At 35.5% G+C, this 14789-nt stretch overlaps 1 protein-coding gene across 3 annotated transcripts in view; it reads right to left on the minus strand.

Moving 5' to 3' along the window:
* The window catches only part of LOC128997983 (diacylglycerol lipase-alpha), a 78494-nt gene that overhangs the window by 21545 nt on the left and 42160 nt on the right, over positions 1-14789 (minus strand). For all 3 annotated transcript variants that reach the window (XM_054423869.1, XM_054423868.1, XM_054423870.1), the window contains exons 3-12: positions 13185-13396; positions 10412-10513; positions 9561-9738; positions 8607-8691; positions 8227-8361; positions 6323-6525; positions 3083-3320; positions 2357-2434; positions 1212-1435; positions 84-225 (exon numbers count right to left, since the gene is read on the minus strand). In XM_054423869.1, the coding sequence (XP_054279844.1) occupies positions 84-225; positions 1212-1435; positions 2357-2434; positions 3083-3320; positions 6323-6525; positions 8227-8361; positions 8607-8691; positions 9561-9738; positions 10412-10513; positions 13185-13396 (1597 nt within the window). The remainder of the gene's footprint in view (positions 1-83; positions 226-1211; positions 1436-2356; positions 2435-3082; positions 3321-6322; positions 6526-8226; positions 8362-8606; positions 8692-9560; positions 9739-10411; positions 10514-13184; positions 13397-14789) is intronic.

Consider the following 14789-nt stretch of genomic DNA (forward strand, 5'->3'; position numbering starts at 1 on the left):
CTTGAAAGAACCATAAATGTTTCTTTTACAACTAAATAAAAAATACATTTGATTATTTTAATAAAAGCAAATTGGAAACTCACTTTAGGATCTTTGCTGCGTTTGATGGCATTGATGAGGTCTGCTCTTAGAGATTCCATTTGATGCAATCCAATTCGAGGAACTACATCTTTGCCCAGCACCACCGACGTTATGAAACTTTTGGTATATTGTACAGCAGGCATGCTGTAACCCAAAACAAATTTAAGCATACCAAAAATGACTTTTAAAAATACAAATGTAACAAATAAGATTGGTGTACAGCTATACCGGTATTCTTATAATTTATGTTTCAATAAAGCTGACTCTTTAGAGAAAGATCTAGAATGGAAATGGAGAAAATTTTGTAAACACTCTATGCTTAGAAAAATTGCCAGGTAAAAAGCACACCCCTTTACGATACTTTAAAAGGCAATAATTACTAATAAGTTCACTTAAAAAAAAAACTTAGAACTACTATTGAAAAAAGAGTAATTTGTGGTGTAAATTACAAATTCATAACTATACATTGTCATGCTATGTTTAAATGTGAAATAAGTTTGTCCAAGGAACAAATCCACCACACAATACCAGGGAGTATAGGGACGTAATTATAGTATAGGGAGTGCAGACCGACGACAGACTAACGAGCAAATATCAGAGGCTAGTGGGCTATCATGGAGCTCAGTTCAACGGATTTTAACCAAAGATTTGAACATGAAAAGGGTTGCCGCCAAGTTTGTGCCTCGTGCTCTCACTGACTTTCAAAAGGAACGTCGAATTGAAGCCTGCCGTGGTTTGAAACTGCAAATTGAAGCCGAACCAGATTTTTTGTCCAAAATAATTACAGGTGACGAATCTCAGTGCTATGGGTACAACCCTGAAACCAAATTAGCGCCTGGACTGAAGAAGTCCTACATCTGGACGAAATATCTGTGTTATGTTTTGTGTTCTTTTACAGTGTATCTATTAGCGCCTGAACTGAAGAAGTCCTACGTCTGGACGAAATATCTGTGTTATGTTTTGTGTTCTTTTACAGTGTATCTATTAGCACCTGAACTGAAGAAGTCCTACGTCTGGACGAAATATCTGTGTTATGTTTTGTGTTCTTTTACAGTGTATCTATTAGCGCCTGAACTCAATTTTCCTAGGTAAGCTAGCTGAACTATATTCCTTATCAATGCTCAAGTTACCTTAGAAGGCCGCCAGGAGGTGAGTAAGCGAAGCACTGCAGGTCTGGATGCGTCTGGCGCAGTAGGATGGCTAGTATGGCTGCGGTGCCTGCGCCAAGACTGTGCCCCACTAGCACCAAGCCTAAGGCCTCACCTAGCTTTTTATGGCCTGTGGCCAGTGCTTGGGTCAAAATTGATTCTGTAATTAACTTGTCCCTGATATACACTGCCGCGTGTACCATCCCCTGCAACACCATAGCACACTTGTGAATGAAAGCTTTGACAAAACTAAAAAAGTGACTATACTAATTAAAGTAAAAGTATTTTTCCTACAGTTACCTGACAAGGCTACTGTAGTACTGTTCTTATACTGATTATAGCACACAAAGTAGCTAATTTCTGCATTCACTTACTTTGGCCGCACTAAATTTTTGCCACACTCATTTTTTTGCTGCAATCCGGAATATTCCAATCCAGTATAGGCACGTAATACGTGTAGGCTTAAAAATAAGTTGGCAACACTTGAAGGTACTACAATCAGCTGGTGCAGCGTTTTCCATTTTGTTCAACGCTTGGATTTAACCTAACCGAAAAACGTGTTTGAAATACTAATTATTTATATGTTTTATAGTAAATGTAAGAAAAATATTATGTGTAACGCGAGTGCAAAGTGCATTTGCTGCACTCGTGAAACTTTCCACACTTGCCTGCGGCTCGTGCGTAAACATTTCTCTCATGTGCAGCAAAGTGCCACTTTGAACACTAGTTCCACAAATAACCATTTCCTACCACTCCATGGAAAATAAACATCCTAATACTGCATGGATCACATTGCCACACCTGTAAACAGTATGCGAAATAGCTCATATCCGCTTAATTTATTTCTGCTTGCCAAATCAGCTAACTTTACTGTTGGTGTTTCTAACACTAAGCAAATAACAATACCTAAAAAGCAAACATAACCTAAATGACATGTTATTTACCACTAAAAAGTTAATCTGTGTGTTATAGTTAATTATGGTGGTAGGAAAAATCTTGTATGTACGAGTATTATTAGCACAAACCTTAATATCTACAGTTTATGGAGGAAAATCCATTTTACATCAAATTCAAATAATTATTCTTCACAATTATGAACTTAAAAAACACAGTTCCAAGATACTTACTTTATGACCAAGCCAATCTTCTCGAGGTGGAGTTAACGGAAGAGTTTCACTTTCTGCGTTCAGATCTGTGATTACATCCTGAACATACAACAAACAGTCAACTTTGATCCATCTATCTACAGTATATAAGCCAAGTAACTCTCACTACACATCCCTAGAACGACCAAACGGATGATCTTGAAACATTGGTATGGTGGTTCCTCTAATGAGAAGGTTGCTGCTTTGATTTAGATCTACCATGAACAAACGATATTTAAATAAATAATTAAGGGTATATTATTACAATGAAATTTCCAGCCATAATAAACTACTGTCATTTACCATTAAATTCATGCAGTATGCAAATTAACTATTGGATTTTGGTCATGGCACTAGAAATTTACAAATCAAAATTTAATGTTGTGTTTTGTGTTAAGTGGGATAAAATAAGTATTATAAATTAATAAATTATTACTTGATAAAAAAAACAAATAACTAACATCAACCCAATTTCTTAAAATGGTTGAATTTTCTCTAAATAGCTCATAATTTATCTTAAATATATTAGGTATAAATAAAAAATTGTTGTGTCTGTCTATAGAAAACTTTATTTTATTTTTAGCATTACTAAAAAATATAATTTAGGTTTGTAGAACTAATGTGATCCACCATTTGTGACATTAGAGATAGTTTTATTAATTTGCAATGTTACATCTGATATTTCCATAGTCTAGCAAAACAAAATACCTTCATGGAAAGAGTTCCTCTAATGCTGACGACCACTTTGCGGCGAGTGTAGTCAATGGCTACAAAGAACGGCGTCTCATTGACATCTACATGGTAAGTTGCATAAACAATCGAGACATCCCCAGCGTTAACCATGCTGCGTAGTGCTGCGTAGTTACAGTGGCAGCAGTTGTCTTCGATTAAAGTTGTTTCGGGGTCTATTTTTGACTTTGGGCAGCAACAGGGAAAGCAGCTACAACTGAAAAGAGTTTATTCTTTTTTAAATTTTCTAATGTATAATTATATTATACGTGTCGAAGAAAGAATTATTCACTGAATGGTCATGATGATGAACATAACAGCAGAAAAATCTACAAAAATTTAATCACAATAAGTAAAATAGTCAATAGTCACAAATCAAATCATGACGGATAACGAACAAAATTTAATATTTTTTTCTTACAACTTTCTTGTTTAGGGTTTAGTAAGTTTGATTAACCACTTCCGTCAAATGAAGGGTAACAACCTTGTACACTCTGATGTCCCTCTAATATTATATTTTGATTTACAATCTACATTCTTCTAGGTTGTAAACCCTCAACAAATCCTAAACTCCTTAGTATCCTTTGTCATGCACAGGGCCGGTTCTAGGAATTTTTCAGAGTTAAGCGAACACCCGAATCAGCGCCACCTAGAATTCCCCCCCTACCCCACCACCATGAACACAACTTAATCCCATTTGTAAAATTTTGGGAAGAACTTTTTTATAAGTTTAGGCATTGACTATTGGATACTAGTCAACTTAGGTCAACTTTAGGTTAGAAGAATACTTGTAATAAAAGACTTTTTTCAACTACTGTTTATTATTCAATGTAAGTTTAATGTTATATGAAGATTTTTTCTTTACAATTATTATGTATAGTCTAAGCATATCTTAAATCTCATCAGGTAATTTCCTCTTCGTTAATTTAGTAAACCTTTGAAAAATCTTTGTAATCCAACCAAGGAAGGGCTTGAGATGATGAACCAAAATCAACAGCTGAAGCAAAGGTTGATAGACCAGGTTTCTCATTATTTTAAGAGTTTAGTGTTGGTTTCCATTAAAACCCAAGTTGATACTATCGTTATAATAAAGAAACTAAATTGATTAATAATTTCCCTGTCAATCACTTGCAAACATTAGCTTTTCTTGTCACCGTTAACGTTTGAACGTCGTCTGCATATAGTGATTTTATTATATCTGACTTAAACAATACCAATACGATACGGTAAGAGTGCAATACAACGTACTGCTCTTCTCTAGGAGGGGAGGGAGCTCAGGGGTAGAAGGGAGGGGGAGGGGGTTTCTTGGTATGACAAAGTAGCGCTGCGCGCTTATCTCGAGCATGAGTCATGAAATAAAGGCGCCGCGCTGTATGCAGCCGTGTGTCAGCTCACTACAAATCGAAACTGCAAATCAGTGCATTGAGTCCTTGAGTAGAAGTGCTACGGTGCTGGACAAGTATACGCATTTTTCAAGCGCTTTTGGTACAAACAGAATAAATGCCTCTGGTGTGGTGCTTTGGATACTTGAACTCTGAGCGAAAATAAATGTACTCACTCGTCAATAAATGTATTTCTAATTTTGTCTTCTGAAAAAAAAAAATTGTGTCCCGTTGGCGCCACTTTTTTGTGGCGCCATACGCGACCGCGTAGTTTGTGTATGGGTTAAACCGACCCTGGTCATGCATACTGAATATGGGTGATGTAAAAATAAAAACGCTAGTTCAAAAATAGTTGCTTAACGATTTGTCAGTTTGATTGTGGCCTGAAAATATATGTATGTTAGACTTATTTCAATTTAATTCTGCACTTAAAAATCTCTAACGATATTAGACACCATTTGATTAAAATATAAATATTAAAAAAGACTTTTAAAAATATATATTATTGCTTCAAAAAATCATATTACAATGGGGTTCATTTTTCATTCAGCAGGCAAAACAGATTTCCAAACTCCAAAAGAAGGCTGTGAGGATGGTTCTTTTCTTGAAAAAGTGTCAAACCTGCAGAAAATATTTTTTTTCAAATTAATAACTACGACTTGTTTTTATCTATTCCTATCTATAAATTCTTCACATAAAATAACAAAAGAAACTCTTCTCACTTAGAAAAATTCTGTCAATGGTTCATAACATTGCACAATTTAACCAAGAGATCCCTTAAAACTCAAAATCTAAAAAGAACAAACACTTTATAACAGCATAAAACAAGTTGAACAAACTTCCTTCCACTTATGTTTAAGCTTAAACCAAATCTTTTAAAATTAAAATACCCCTGCCGCAGCATACCTGCCGACTAAGCGAATTTCCATTTGTCTGAACTGATTTTCAATTTAAATCTATTTAAATAACATTAGGTTTAACAAGTACCTAGGTTTGCTGCTACAAGAAAACTAATTAAGGGAGTTTTTTAGTAAAATATTAATAGCTTAGTATAAAAGAAATAAATTGGCCAAGTTTAATCCAAATTTATCAATAAACAAGCAAACTACATCATTTTACAATATTCTCCATAAGAATAACATGGGAATTTTAAATTTACAATTTTTGGAATTTTCTCCGTTGCCAATAACCGTACAAAAACACTTTGATATACTAAATTATTTGCTTTTTTAAGCTCTTTAACAAGGTCTAGAGAGAAATTGAGAAATTTTGTGTTTTGAGGGTCAAAAATGAGAAAAACCATTTTTTACCCCATAAAAGTCCCCGTAAAACACTGTTCCCATGGTCCGATCATGCTGGTTCGCGAACTCATTCAAGTTTATACCGCCTTACACCTTCAAACCAAATTTCATCAAAATCGGACAAAAATTACTCAAGTTATCGCGTTCACGGACGTATATATATATATATATATAAATCTATATATATATATATATATATATACATATATAAAAATTTGAACAAATAGTGTTTTTGGCCTCTGGGGACATCAAAATGAAAAAGTAAATCGGTCCCGGGCCTAGGTCTTACCGTGCCACCTACGGTAATAGCTACTTCCCTATAGGGAAATTCGCTAAAAAGCTAGTATAATTAGATAAATCTAAGGTAACAGCCCCCAAGAGTTCAAGGGTTTAAAGGGTTAGCAAATATGAGATTAAATAATATCTCGTATTTGAGATATTGTAAATATTAACAACAGAGAAGCTTTCATTAAATTTTGTTCTGACCAAATAAACTATTTGATTTATAAAGTTATGGGCTTGTTGACTTGATTTACCTGAGTTTGGTACAAAGCTGGCAGAGTCCGGTAGTGGAGTGGGTCATGAGGAACATTGGCCATCCATATGCGGCTAAGGCGTAATGCATGTAGTGAATCACTGCTTGAAAATGTTGGTAATACTGAGCATCTCCCAGAGGCAGAAATTTGGTGTTGGAAGTTACAGGCACACCTGACAAATACTCGTATGTGTCGTTCTTGCGCTAAACAAAATAAAAAATTATACACTGAGTTACATTAACAAGCTTTGTGTGGGAAACACAACTGATTTCATAACCTAGTTGTGATCCATGTCATGAACACACGTATATTTTCTTTTGCAAAAAGTTTTCTATACTTTATTACTGTCAGACCACAACAAGATATACAGTAAGTCAGAGCAGGAACTGGATGTGTGAGGGAGCGGCTTGTCGCCTAGTGTGACCGGTGCCAATGAATACAAAACCTTAAAAGAAGCAAAACCACCATATTAAAAGAGGCGACGCTAAAGATTGCCGCTAGTGGTGGTTCACAAAGACTTGGCTGGCAACGCTAGCGCCTCATACATAAATCTTCGTGAACTGCCGCTGGCGGAAATCTTCGTGGCGTCGCTTATTTTAATATAGCTGAAATGCTGAAAGATAACATGGGGAGTGTATTTATCCACGCCACCTAAAAACTCTCCCAGGCACGTTCGTTTCTCTGTCAAGTGACTGCGGGTCGCTTAGTGTAATGGCCCCACTTGTATTCTTTGTCGCGGGGATCCTAGTGGGGACGCAGCCTCATAGAATCATAGACATCAAATCACTGATTTCCATAAAACTAATAATTCTAACTACAGTAGACTCCCTCTAGTTCGGCTTCGGTTGGATCGGCCGCCGGATGGTCCGGCCCGGTCTCAGGGGTCAAGTCATATGTCACGGGCGAATGACCTTGACAAGATTCAACTTGAATATTTAGTTTCCGGCCATGGAAGTAAACAATTTATGTCAGTTTAGTTGACGGGTGCTTCTATGGGTGAATTGTTGCATATTACCTATGTAAAACTATGTTACATAACCTCAAAAATACCAAGAACATTTCATAAATAGTTTTCTTTTTCAGTCTAATATGTTGAAATGCAGTGTAAAATTAAATATTTTGGACCATTTTTTTATGCGGTAGGTTCCCCCATTATTGTTTTTTAAACCCCATGGTAAAGCAAAACAAAGAAATAGCCATCGTAAGCTTCAAGGTCAATCTATCCGCTTGTACGGACAGTGACAATCGTCTACTCTTGACACAAGACACAACTGATGTCTGCTGTAGTGCTGTGCGCTTGCTATCTCACAACAGTTTGTGATTGGGTGATTAGTAACCATGGCAACTTGTTGAATGTGTGGATGAAGAGAAACCAAAGAAAAAATAGAAGAACAAAGAAGAAAGAATAAGCGGTGTTTTACGTCATCCATTGTTATCTTAATCCTATTTTACGACTGTTGTTATTATCTTTAACACTAAGTACTATGATTTTATGCTGTTTTATGAGTTATCTAATGTTTTATCGACATTCTTATGTTCTGAAACAACATGTAGTAGTAGCCTATGCTGACTACGGTTGCAGTAGCTTGCAGTACTAGACTTTTCTATTGTTCTGTTCTTTACGTGATTTATTGCTGTACGTACAGTGTAGTATAATTTTTGTTTTGCTTGAGTAAGCGTGATTTTAAACGTTACAGTTTTTATTACTGAACCAAGGTTAATGACTTAACATATCACGATTGCTTAATACTATTATTTGTATTTTGATTATGTAAAACGCACTACATCCGGTTAGTCCGGCCGTTTTGTAGTCCGGTCAGTGGTCCGGTCCCGAGGTGGCCGAACTAGAGGGAGTCTACTGTACATACTCTTATGCATGACCATAATCTAGGTTATGACAATACCTGATTAACAACATCCTCCTGCTCTATTTTCTGGAACTTCCGAAGGAGAACTAATCCAGCAACCACATCAGACGGAACGACATCCAAATCCCTAAAAAAATCTGACAAAAGTCTTGCAATGTCAGCAAATGAGTTCTGCAAAAAAGAAAACAAATAAAATAAATACACTAATTTGATGAATGTATGCCAATAAAATCAGTTTCATAATGGTTTTTTTCTTTGATTTGTTCTTGTTTAAAACAGTAAGGATTGGATTAAAACAATTCTGTTAGCAAGTTGCCTACCAGAATAATGTCCTTGTGTCACCTGGTAGTGAATCTGTTAAACTAGTTGGAAAAAGTGAAAACTGCTTTAAAAACTTCTACCAAATATGTGCATACCTTATTACGATCAGTGTTCCGAATGCAGCAGAAAAGCAGACGACAGCGATGGTCCCAACTGTCTTGATACGCTCTCAAGACTTTTCTGCAAATATACCACATTATCAGGTCTGAATCATATGATTTCCACAGACGACAAAAGGGTGTTATTAATCCTTTTAGTTTTATAAAACAATCAAAGCAGTGAGAAGTATTTTTCCTACAGTTACCTAATAGTGGGCTTCCTTGCACTGACTATGGCAAGCCAAGTAGTTAACTGCTGCATTTGCTTACTTTTGCCGCACTCCAGTATTCCAACCAAACACAAAACAGTGTGCTTTTATTTGGCACGTAATTTGTATACGCTTGAAAATAAGTTGACAACACTTAGATACTACAACTACGATCAGCGTTTCCCATTTTGTTCAACGCCTGGATTTAACCTAACCTAAAAATGTGTTCTATAGTATTTGAAAGACTAATAATTTATATGCTTTATGGTAACTGTAGGAAAAATATAATGTGTAACTAGTGTGCCAAGTTTCTTTGCTGCACTGAAGAAACTTTCCACACTCGCATGTGGGTCGTGCGTAAACATTTCTCTCATGTGCAGCAATGTGCCACTTCGCACACTAGTTATACAAATAATTAATGTCACACAATTTGTTGTTGTGGATGCATAATTTGTTTACCAGCACATTCAAATAATTTATTGACTCGGAACTTGCACAAATCGTTAACTGGTGTCTTTTGATTTGATCATATTATTTTAATATACACACAAAGCTATGTTCATCTACATAGATGGAGTAAATGTATGTACAAATAATAGTAAAATTAAATGGGAATAAAAATACACATTGTGAAAATTAAAAATATTGTAGCATGTTATTACAATTATCTACTGATTATTAGTCCTAAAACAAGAAGACTATTAAAAATATAATATTAAAAATTTGTTTAGTATAGATATACCTTTGCCTCCAATTTCTCGTTCGGTTTCCAGACCTTTTGTATTGAAACCTAGACTCAGACTCTCTCATTGACCGCTGATATTTCTTCATTTTCACCCATGATCGACCGGCCGCGTCGAAAACGCACCAAACTGTCAGCATGATGCTCAACACTACTAGCCAGTTGCAAATCACCATGCCTGGACCATAAAATATAAATAACTAATCAAACATGTCTGTTAAAAAATTACAATACTGATAAACAATTAAAGTAAAAACCAAATAAAATTTGAAATATCCTTCCTATTTCTGATTCTGACGGTTTATTAGACGTTTTCCCCTAGATACTGTGGAAGACTTTTATCAGAGGGTATTTTATGAATGTTTAGTTGTAGATCGTTTCAATGTTCAATGCATTAATGAAAAATTCGCAGGATATACATTGATAAAAAAGTAATTTTTCAGTTCTTAAATTAATCAACCTAACAATCAATCAATTAATTTATTAAATAAAAATGGTTACATGGTTAATATTCAGGATTGCCTGGGTTTTGGAAACATTATGATTCTTAGGATCGTTTTTGAATTTTGAAAATGGTTTCAGAGTTTCAGCAGCTGCCCCAAGACACTATTCTATCTAGAATGTTTGACTAATATTAAATTTCCTTTTAAACTCATTTGCTGCTGTATACGTAGACAATTCTAAAATCTTTTGAAAATGTAGTTAATAGCATTGTCAAACCTACTTGTAATTTTACTACTGGTAACTGAACCAAAGAATTCAACATCTTAAAACTACATCCATAAATTTAACACAGGAAATTGCAGCTCTAAATCATTCAGGAAATACAAAATGGTTTATTTTGATATTACCGAGTATAGCGTCCTTGGCTCCATCTACTGGGCACGTTTGGTAATGGGCAGATAGCCATACCACAGCCAGAGTCAGCCAAACCATCTCAACTACCATCACGGCTGAAACAAGACATCAACTCAAATAGTGTTAAAGTAGACATTTACCAATAATACCAATTGAGATGGGGATGCAACCAGGTGTATTTCAACCAAAATATGAGTGAAGGATGAGTGTAGAATGGGAGTAAGATACTTTGTGTATTGTCAGAATTGCAATAAATGATCGTAGCAATCGTAGCATATATCAGAGATGCTAGTAGAGAGTAGCGCTCTGCTTCTGTTAGCTTTTCTGCATGTCTGAGCCGCGAAACTCACACTGACAGGTTGATTCGTTAGTTTGTGTTGTTAAAAACAAGTTTGTGATGAGTGATTCTGAAGAAGAAGATTTAATTTTGGTTGACTTGCACAGCTTCTTTGGCTGGATTTGTCTCCATAACAGCCATTAGTGGTTTGTCAACACAGAACCACGGATTGTCTCTGACTTAGCTATGGTAAAGTCGTATATAAACTTAAAGCAATAAGAAACAATCTAACATAAATTTAAGGACTATTAAGGTTTATTTACTAGATAATTTAAGTCATTATACAACCGGGTGTCCCATAATAGTCCCCCCGGTTAATTTTTAAACGGCTGCATATATTCAAGTTACTAGGGTAATGTAAAGTACTTTTTAGAGGTATTTTGAAATTCAACCCCCCCCCCCAAATAGGGGTTAACTAAGTTGCTGGGGGTAACTTAAAATGTTCAAATAGTAGCCCCTATCAACTCTAATCTTATCATTGCTATGATCATTTATTGCAATTCCGACAATACATCAAGTAGCACATCATTTTAAAGGCCATTAGTTTAAAAGAATTTCGGCAAAAACCAGAGGTCTATATTACAGAATGGCAGCCATTTTTTATTTTTCATCAGCATGAGAGAACCCATGTAAAAATATACACCAATAACCCCTATTAGCGTTTTTATGGGTAGCACCAGGTAAACTAAACTCATTATTATTGTAAAAAAAAAGGAAAAACTACTTTTTGATCATCAGTATGACAATTTGGGCTATTTTGGGGGCAGCTCAAAATTTTAAAATATAAAGCCCTGTCAAGTGACACCTCATTTTAAAGGCCATCAGTTAAAAAGAATCTCGGTGAAAACTAGTGGTCCCTATCTCAACCCAATACAAAAAGGGGTCAGTTTTTAGTATTCATCAACCTCACAGACCCCACATAAAAATGCATTAAAATGTCTCGGAGATGCGGAATACTACCCCCTGGAAAACCACCCCCCAGGTGAAACGTGACATCACGAAATCTGCCAACTAACCAATATGGTAGCCGTGTCCGTGACTGGAATACTACCCTCCTAGCAAAATGTGATGCCATGTAAATGTAATTTGAATTTGAGTAAATCCGTTTGATAACAGAAAGGGAATGTGGGGAATATCATAAAGAATTTTGAAATGTTACAGCAAGTTTGGTTGGTTAGGTTAGGTTAGTTTAGAACAGTATGACCACGAAACTTGAGTATCCGTGACTGGAAAACTGCCCCCTTGATCTCTGACGTCAACATGATGTATGAACCTGCTTGGGGGGGTAGTTGTCCAGGGGGGCAGTCTTCCGGCGACCCTAATATCCAATATTAACATTTTATCAGGGTGTACCAGGAAAGCTTATCCCTCCATAAGAAAAACAGTGTTCTTTTTACTTTTAGTTGGTATCACAATTTCCCCTGGGAACCCAAAATGAAACATATTGGTGCAGCTCAAAAGTGTTAAATGTAATGCCTGAAAACTAAAAACTGCCACCATCTTGTACTGGGTTGAGGTAGAGACCTCTGGTTTTGACCAAAATTATTTTTAACTGGAGACCTTCAAAATTACGTGTTGCTTGATGGGGCTTTATATTTAAAGATTTTGAGCTGCACCCGAAATACCCCATTTTTGGGTCCTGGGCAAAATTGTCATACTAATCAAAAAGAAGTTTTTACTTTCTTGTTAGAATAATAATGAGTTTAGTGTCCCTGGTACAACCCATAAAAACGCTAATAGGGGATATAGGTGTATATTTTTACATGCGCTCTCTCAGGCTGGTGAAAAATTTAAAAAATCGCTGCCATTCTGTAATGGATTGAGATAGAGACCTCTGGTTTTCGCCGATATTCTATAAAACTAATGCATTTCAAAATACCCCCAAAAAGTACTTTACATTACCCTAGTAACGTGTATCGAAGCTCGTTTGAATAAATGCAGCTGTTAAAAATTACCCAGGGGGGGACTATTATGGGACACCCGGTATATAATTGTTGCAATGCAAGAAGTTAAAAAGCATTAAAAAGCTTTTAGAGGTTAAACTGTTTTGCTTATAAACATTTCTGGTGTCATTGTTTGACAAAAAGAATCATCTTTTTTCCATTTTTCTGCTGAAAATGACTTCCACAGACGTTGTCCGTATACAATTTACAAAAATGAACAAATAAATAAAAACTGTAGTGTTTTTTACTTGGCGCATGTGTGAAATACTCATTGGCCATTTTTCTCAGATCTAAGGCCTCTAATTATTTTTTTTTATTTTGAAGAACTTTGTCATGGAATCATCCCCCCTCCCACAATTCCTGTAGGAGTACAATGGTAAGTGTCACGAATGAATGGTAACTTATTTAGTTTAAGATTCGACAATGTCTATGACTTCTGTGTTTAATGACAATAAAGGGTTCCTATTCTTATTCTTATATACTTACACAGCCTGATATAGATGAGATATCTCATAGGAGCCCGAGCATCTACATCCAAGATGCCGCCTCGCATGGCCACCATAGAGATCATGAGATCTAAGAAAGCCGAGCATACGAGGATTCCTGCGTAACCGAGACAGTACTGCCATAGTAACCAGACACAGCGGATACTTCGGTCAAAGTCTGCCAGCACCAGCACTACCGTTATCACCACCAACCTAAAAAAGACCATTTAATCAGACGTGAAACCAAGAAGTATGTAATGAAAAGTTCGATAAAGATTAAACTTAGAGGCAAAAGAATAAAACTAGTAACTGTAACCACAAATCGTTTTGGTGAGTCGGTGGCTCAGTCAATAGCGCCCTAGACTTCGGGCAGCGATGTCTCGGGTTTGGATCCTGGTGCCTGCCACTTCTTTTTATCAGTATTGTTCACTCTTGTACTGGGCCGGCCAGCCCCCTCGCTTTGCTGAATACAGTCAGGCCTCGGGCCTGCTATATGCTATGTGGATGGGCAAATGTAAGATTAAAAGAGGCCTCCTGGTTTAAAAAGAAATCTTGATGTTTTGTCACAACTAAAGGTTATTGAACGACATGCTTTGTATCTGATAAGATTTACATTGGAATGAGGTGCATTGTCAGCTATATTATACAATTGAGTATGAAAATATCAATGTTAAATTTATTGAGATATAAATTGTACAATATCATTTTCACTTTAACTAACATTATTAACTTTAAGGTATACCTATGCTTAAATTGAAAGCTTTCCATCCCTTATAGAAATGTGTCAAAGATTATTTCATTCAGTCTTCCTCCAAAATATAAGTTAACATTTAGTTTTTCACAATGCATATTCTAAAAAACATCAAATTACAACATTCAAATGTATAGTTTATCCATTACATACTCAAATCTCAATAGTTAACAAAACACATTCATATTTAATTTTCTAATGGTTTAGTAGTTTGTTTGATACAGGTTAAAATCTACAAAAATTTACGATACATAATCACAGACAATATAATCCAGACATGGTTCTTGTTCTTGTTTTTACATAAAACCAACTAAACCAATTACAAAAAATATTTTTGTTGAACTCAACCCAACAGAGAGTAATATTTTGAACACATCTTAATATAGCCTATTATAAGAAATAATAAAATCTGAGATACCACAACTAATGTGATTTATTCTTAATGAGATGTACAAAACTTTCTGATAACAGAAAAGGACAATTCTGACAATCTAGAATATTTGAGCAAAGAACCAGTGAAGAATTATTCAGCTGTAAAAAATGGTTGATTACGAATGACTGCCTCTGACATGAATAAAGCTTTACAAAGTGGCTGAATATTCTTGTAGAGCGTATAACACAAGTCCTCAGTATCAGCTATCTTGCAAATAACATCCTCTATACTCCCATGGTAATATTCAACCAAAAACCAAACTATGTAATACAGTGTATATTAAAATGGCTCCATTATGTAGTTAAAAGGATTAAAAAAAATATATGCTCATATTATTCCTACATTTGTTCCAATATTTAATTTGGAATCTGCTCTTATGAATCAACAAAATGAGAAATCTTGATGAATAAACAAATAACTAA

This window comes from Macrosteles quadrilineatus, unplaced genomic scaffold (genome assembly GCF_028750875.1).
Source record: "Macrosteles quadrilineatus isolate MER2022 unplaced genomic scaffold, UCM_ALF_1.0 Scaffold_7__1_contigs__length_78375512, whole genome shotgun sequence".
Classification (NCBI taxonomy): Eukaryota; Metazoa; Arthropoda; class Insecta; order Hemiptera; family Cicadellidae; genus Macrosteles; species Macrosteles quadrilineatus.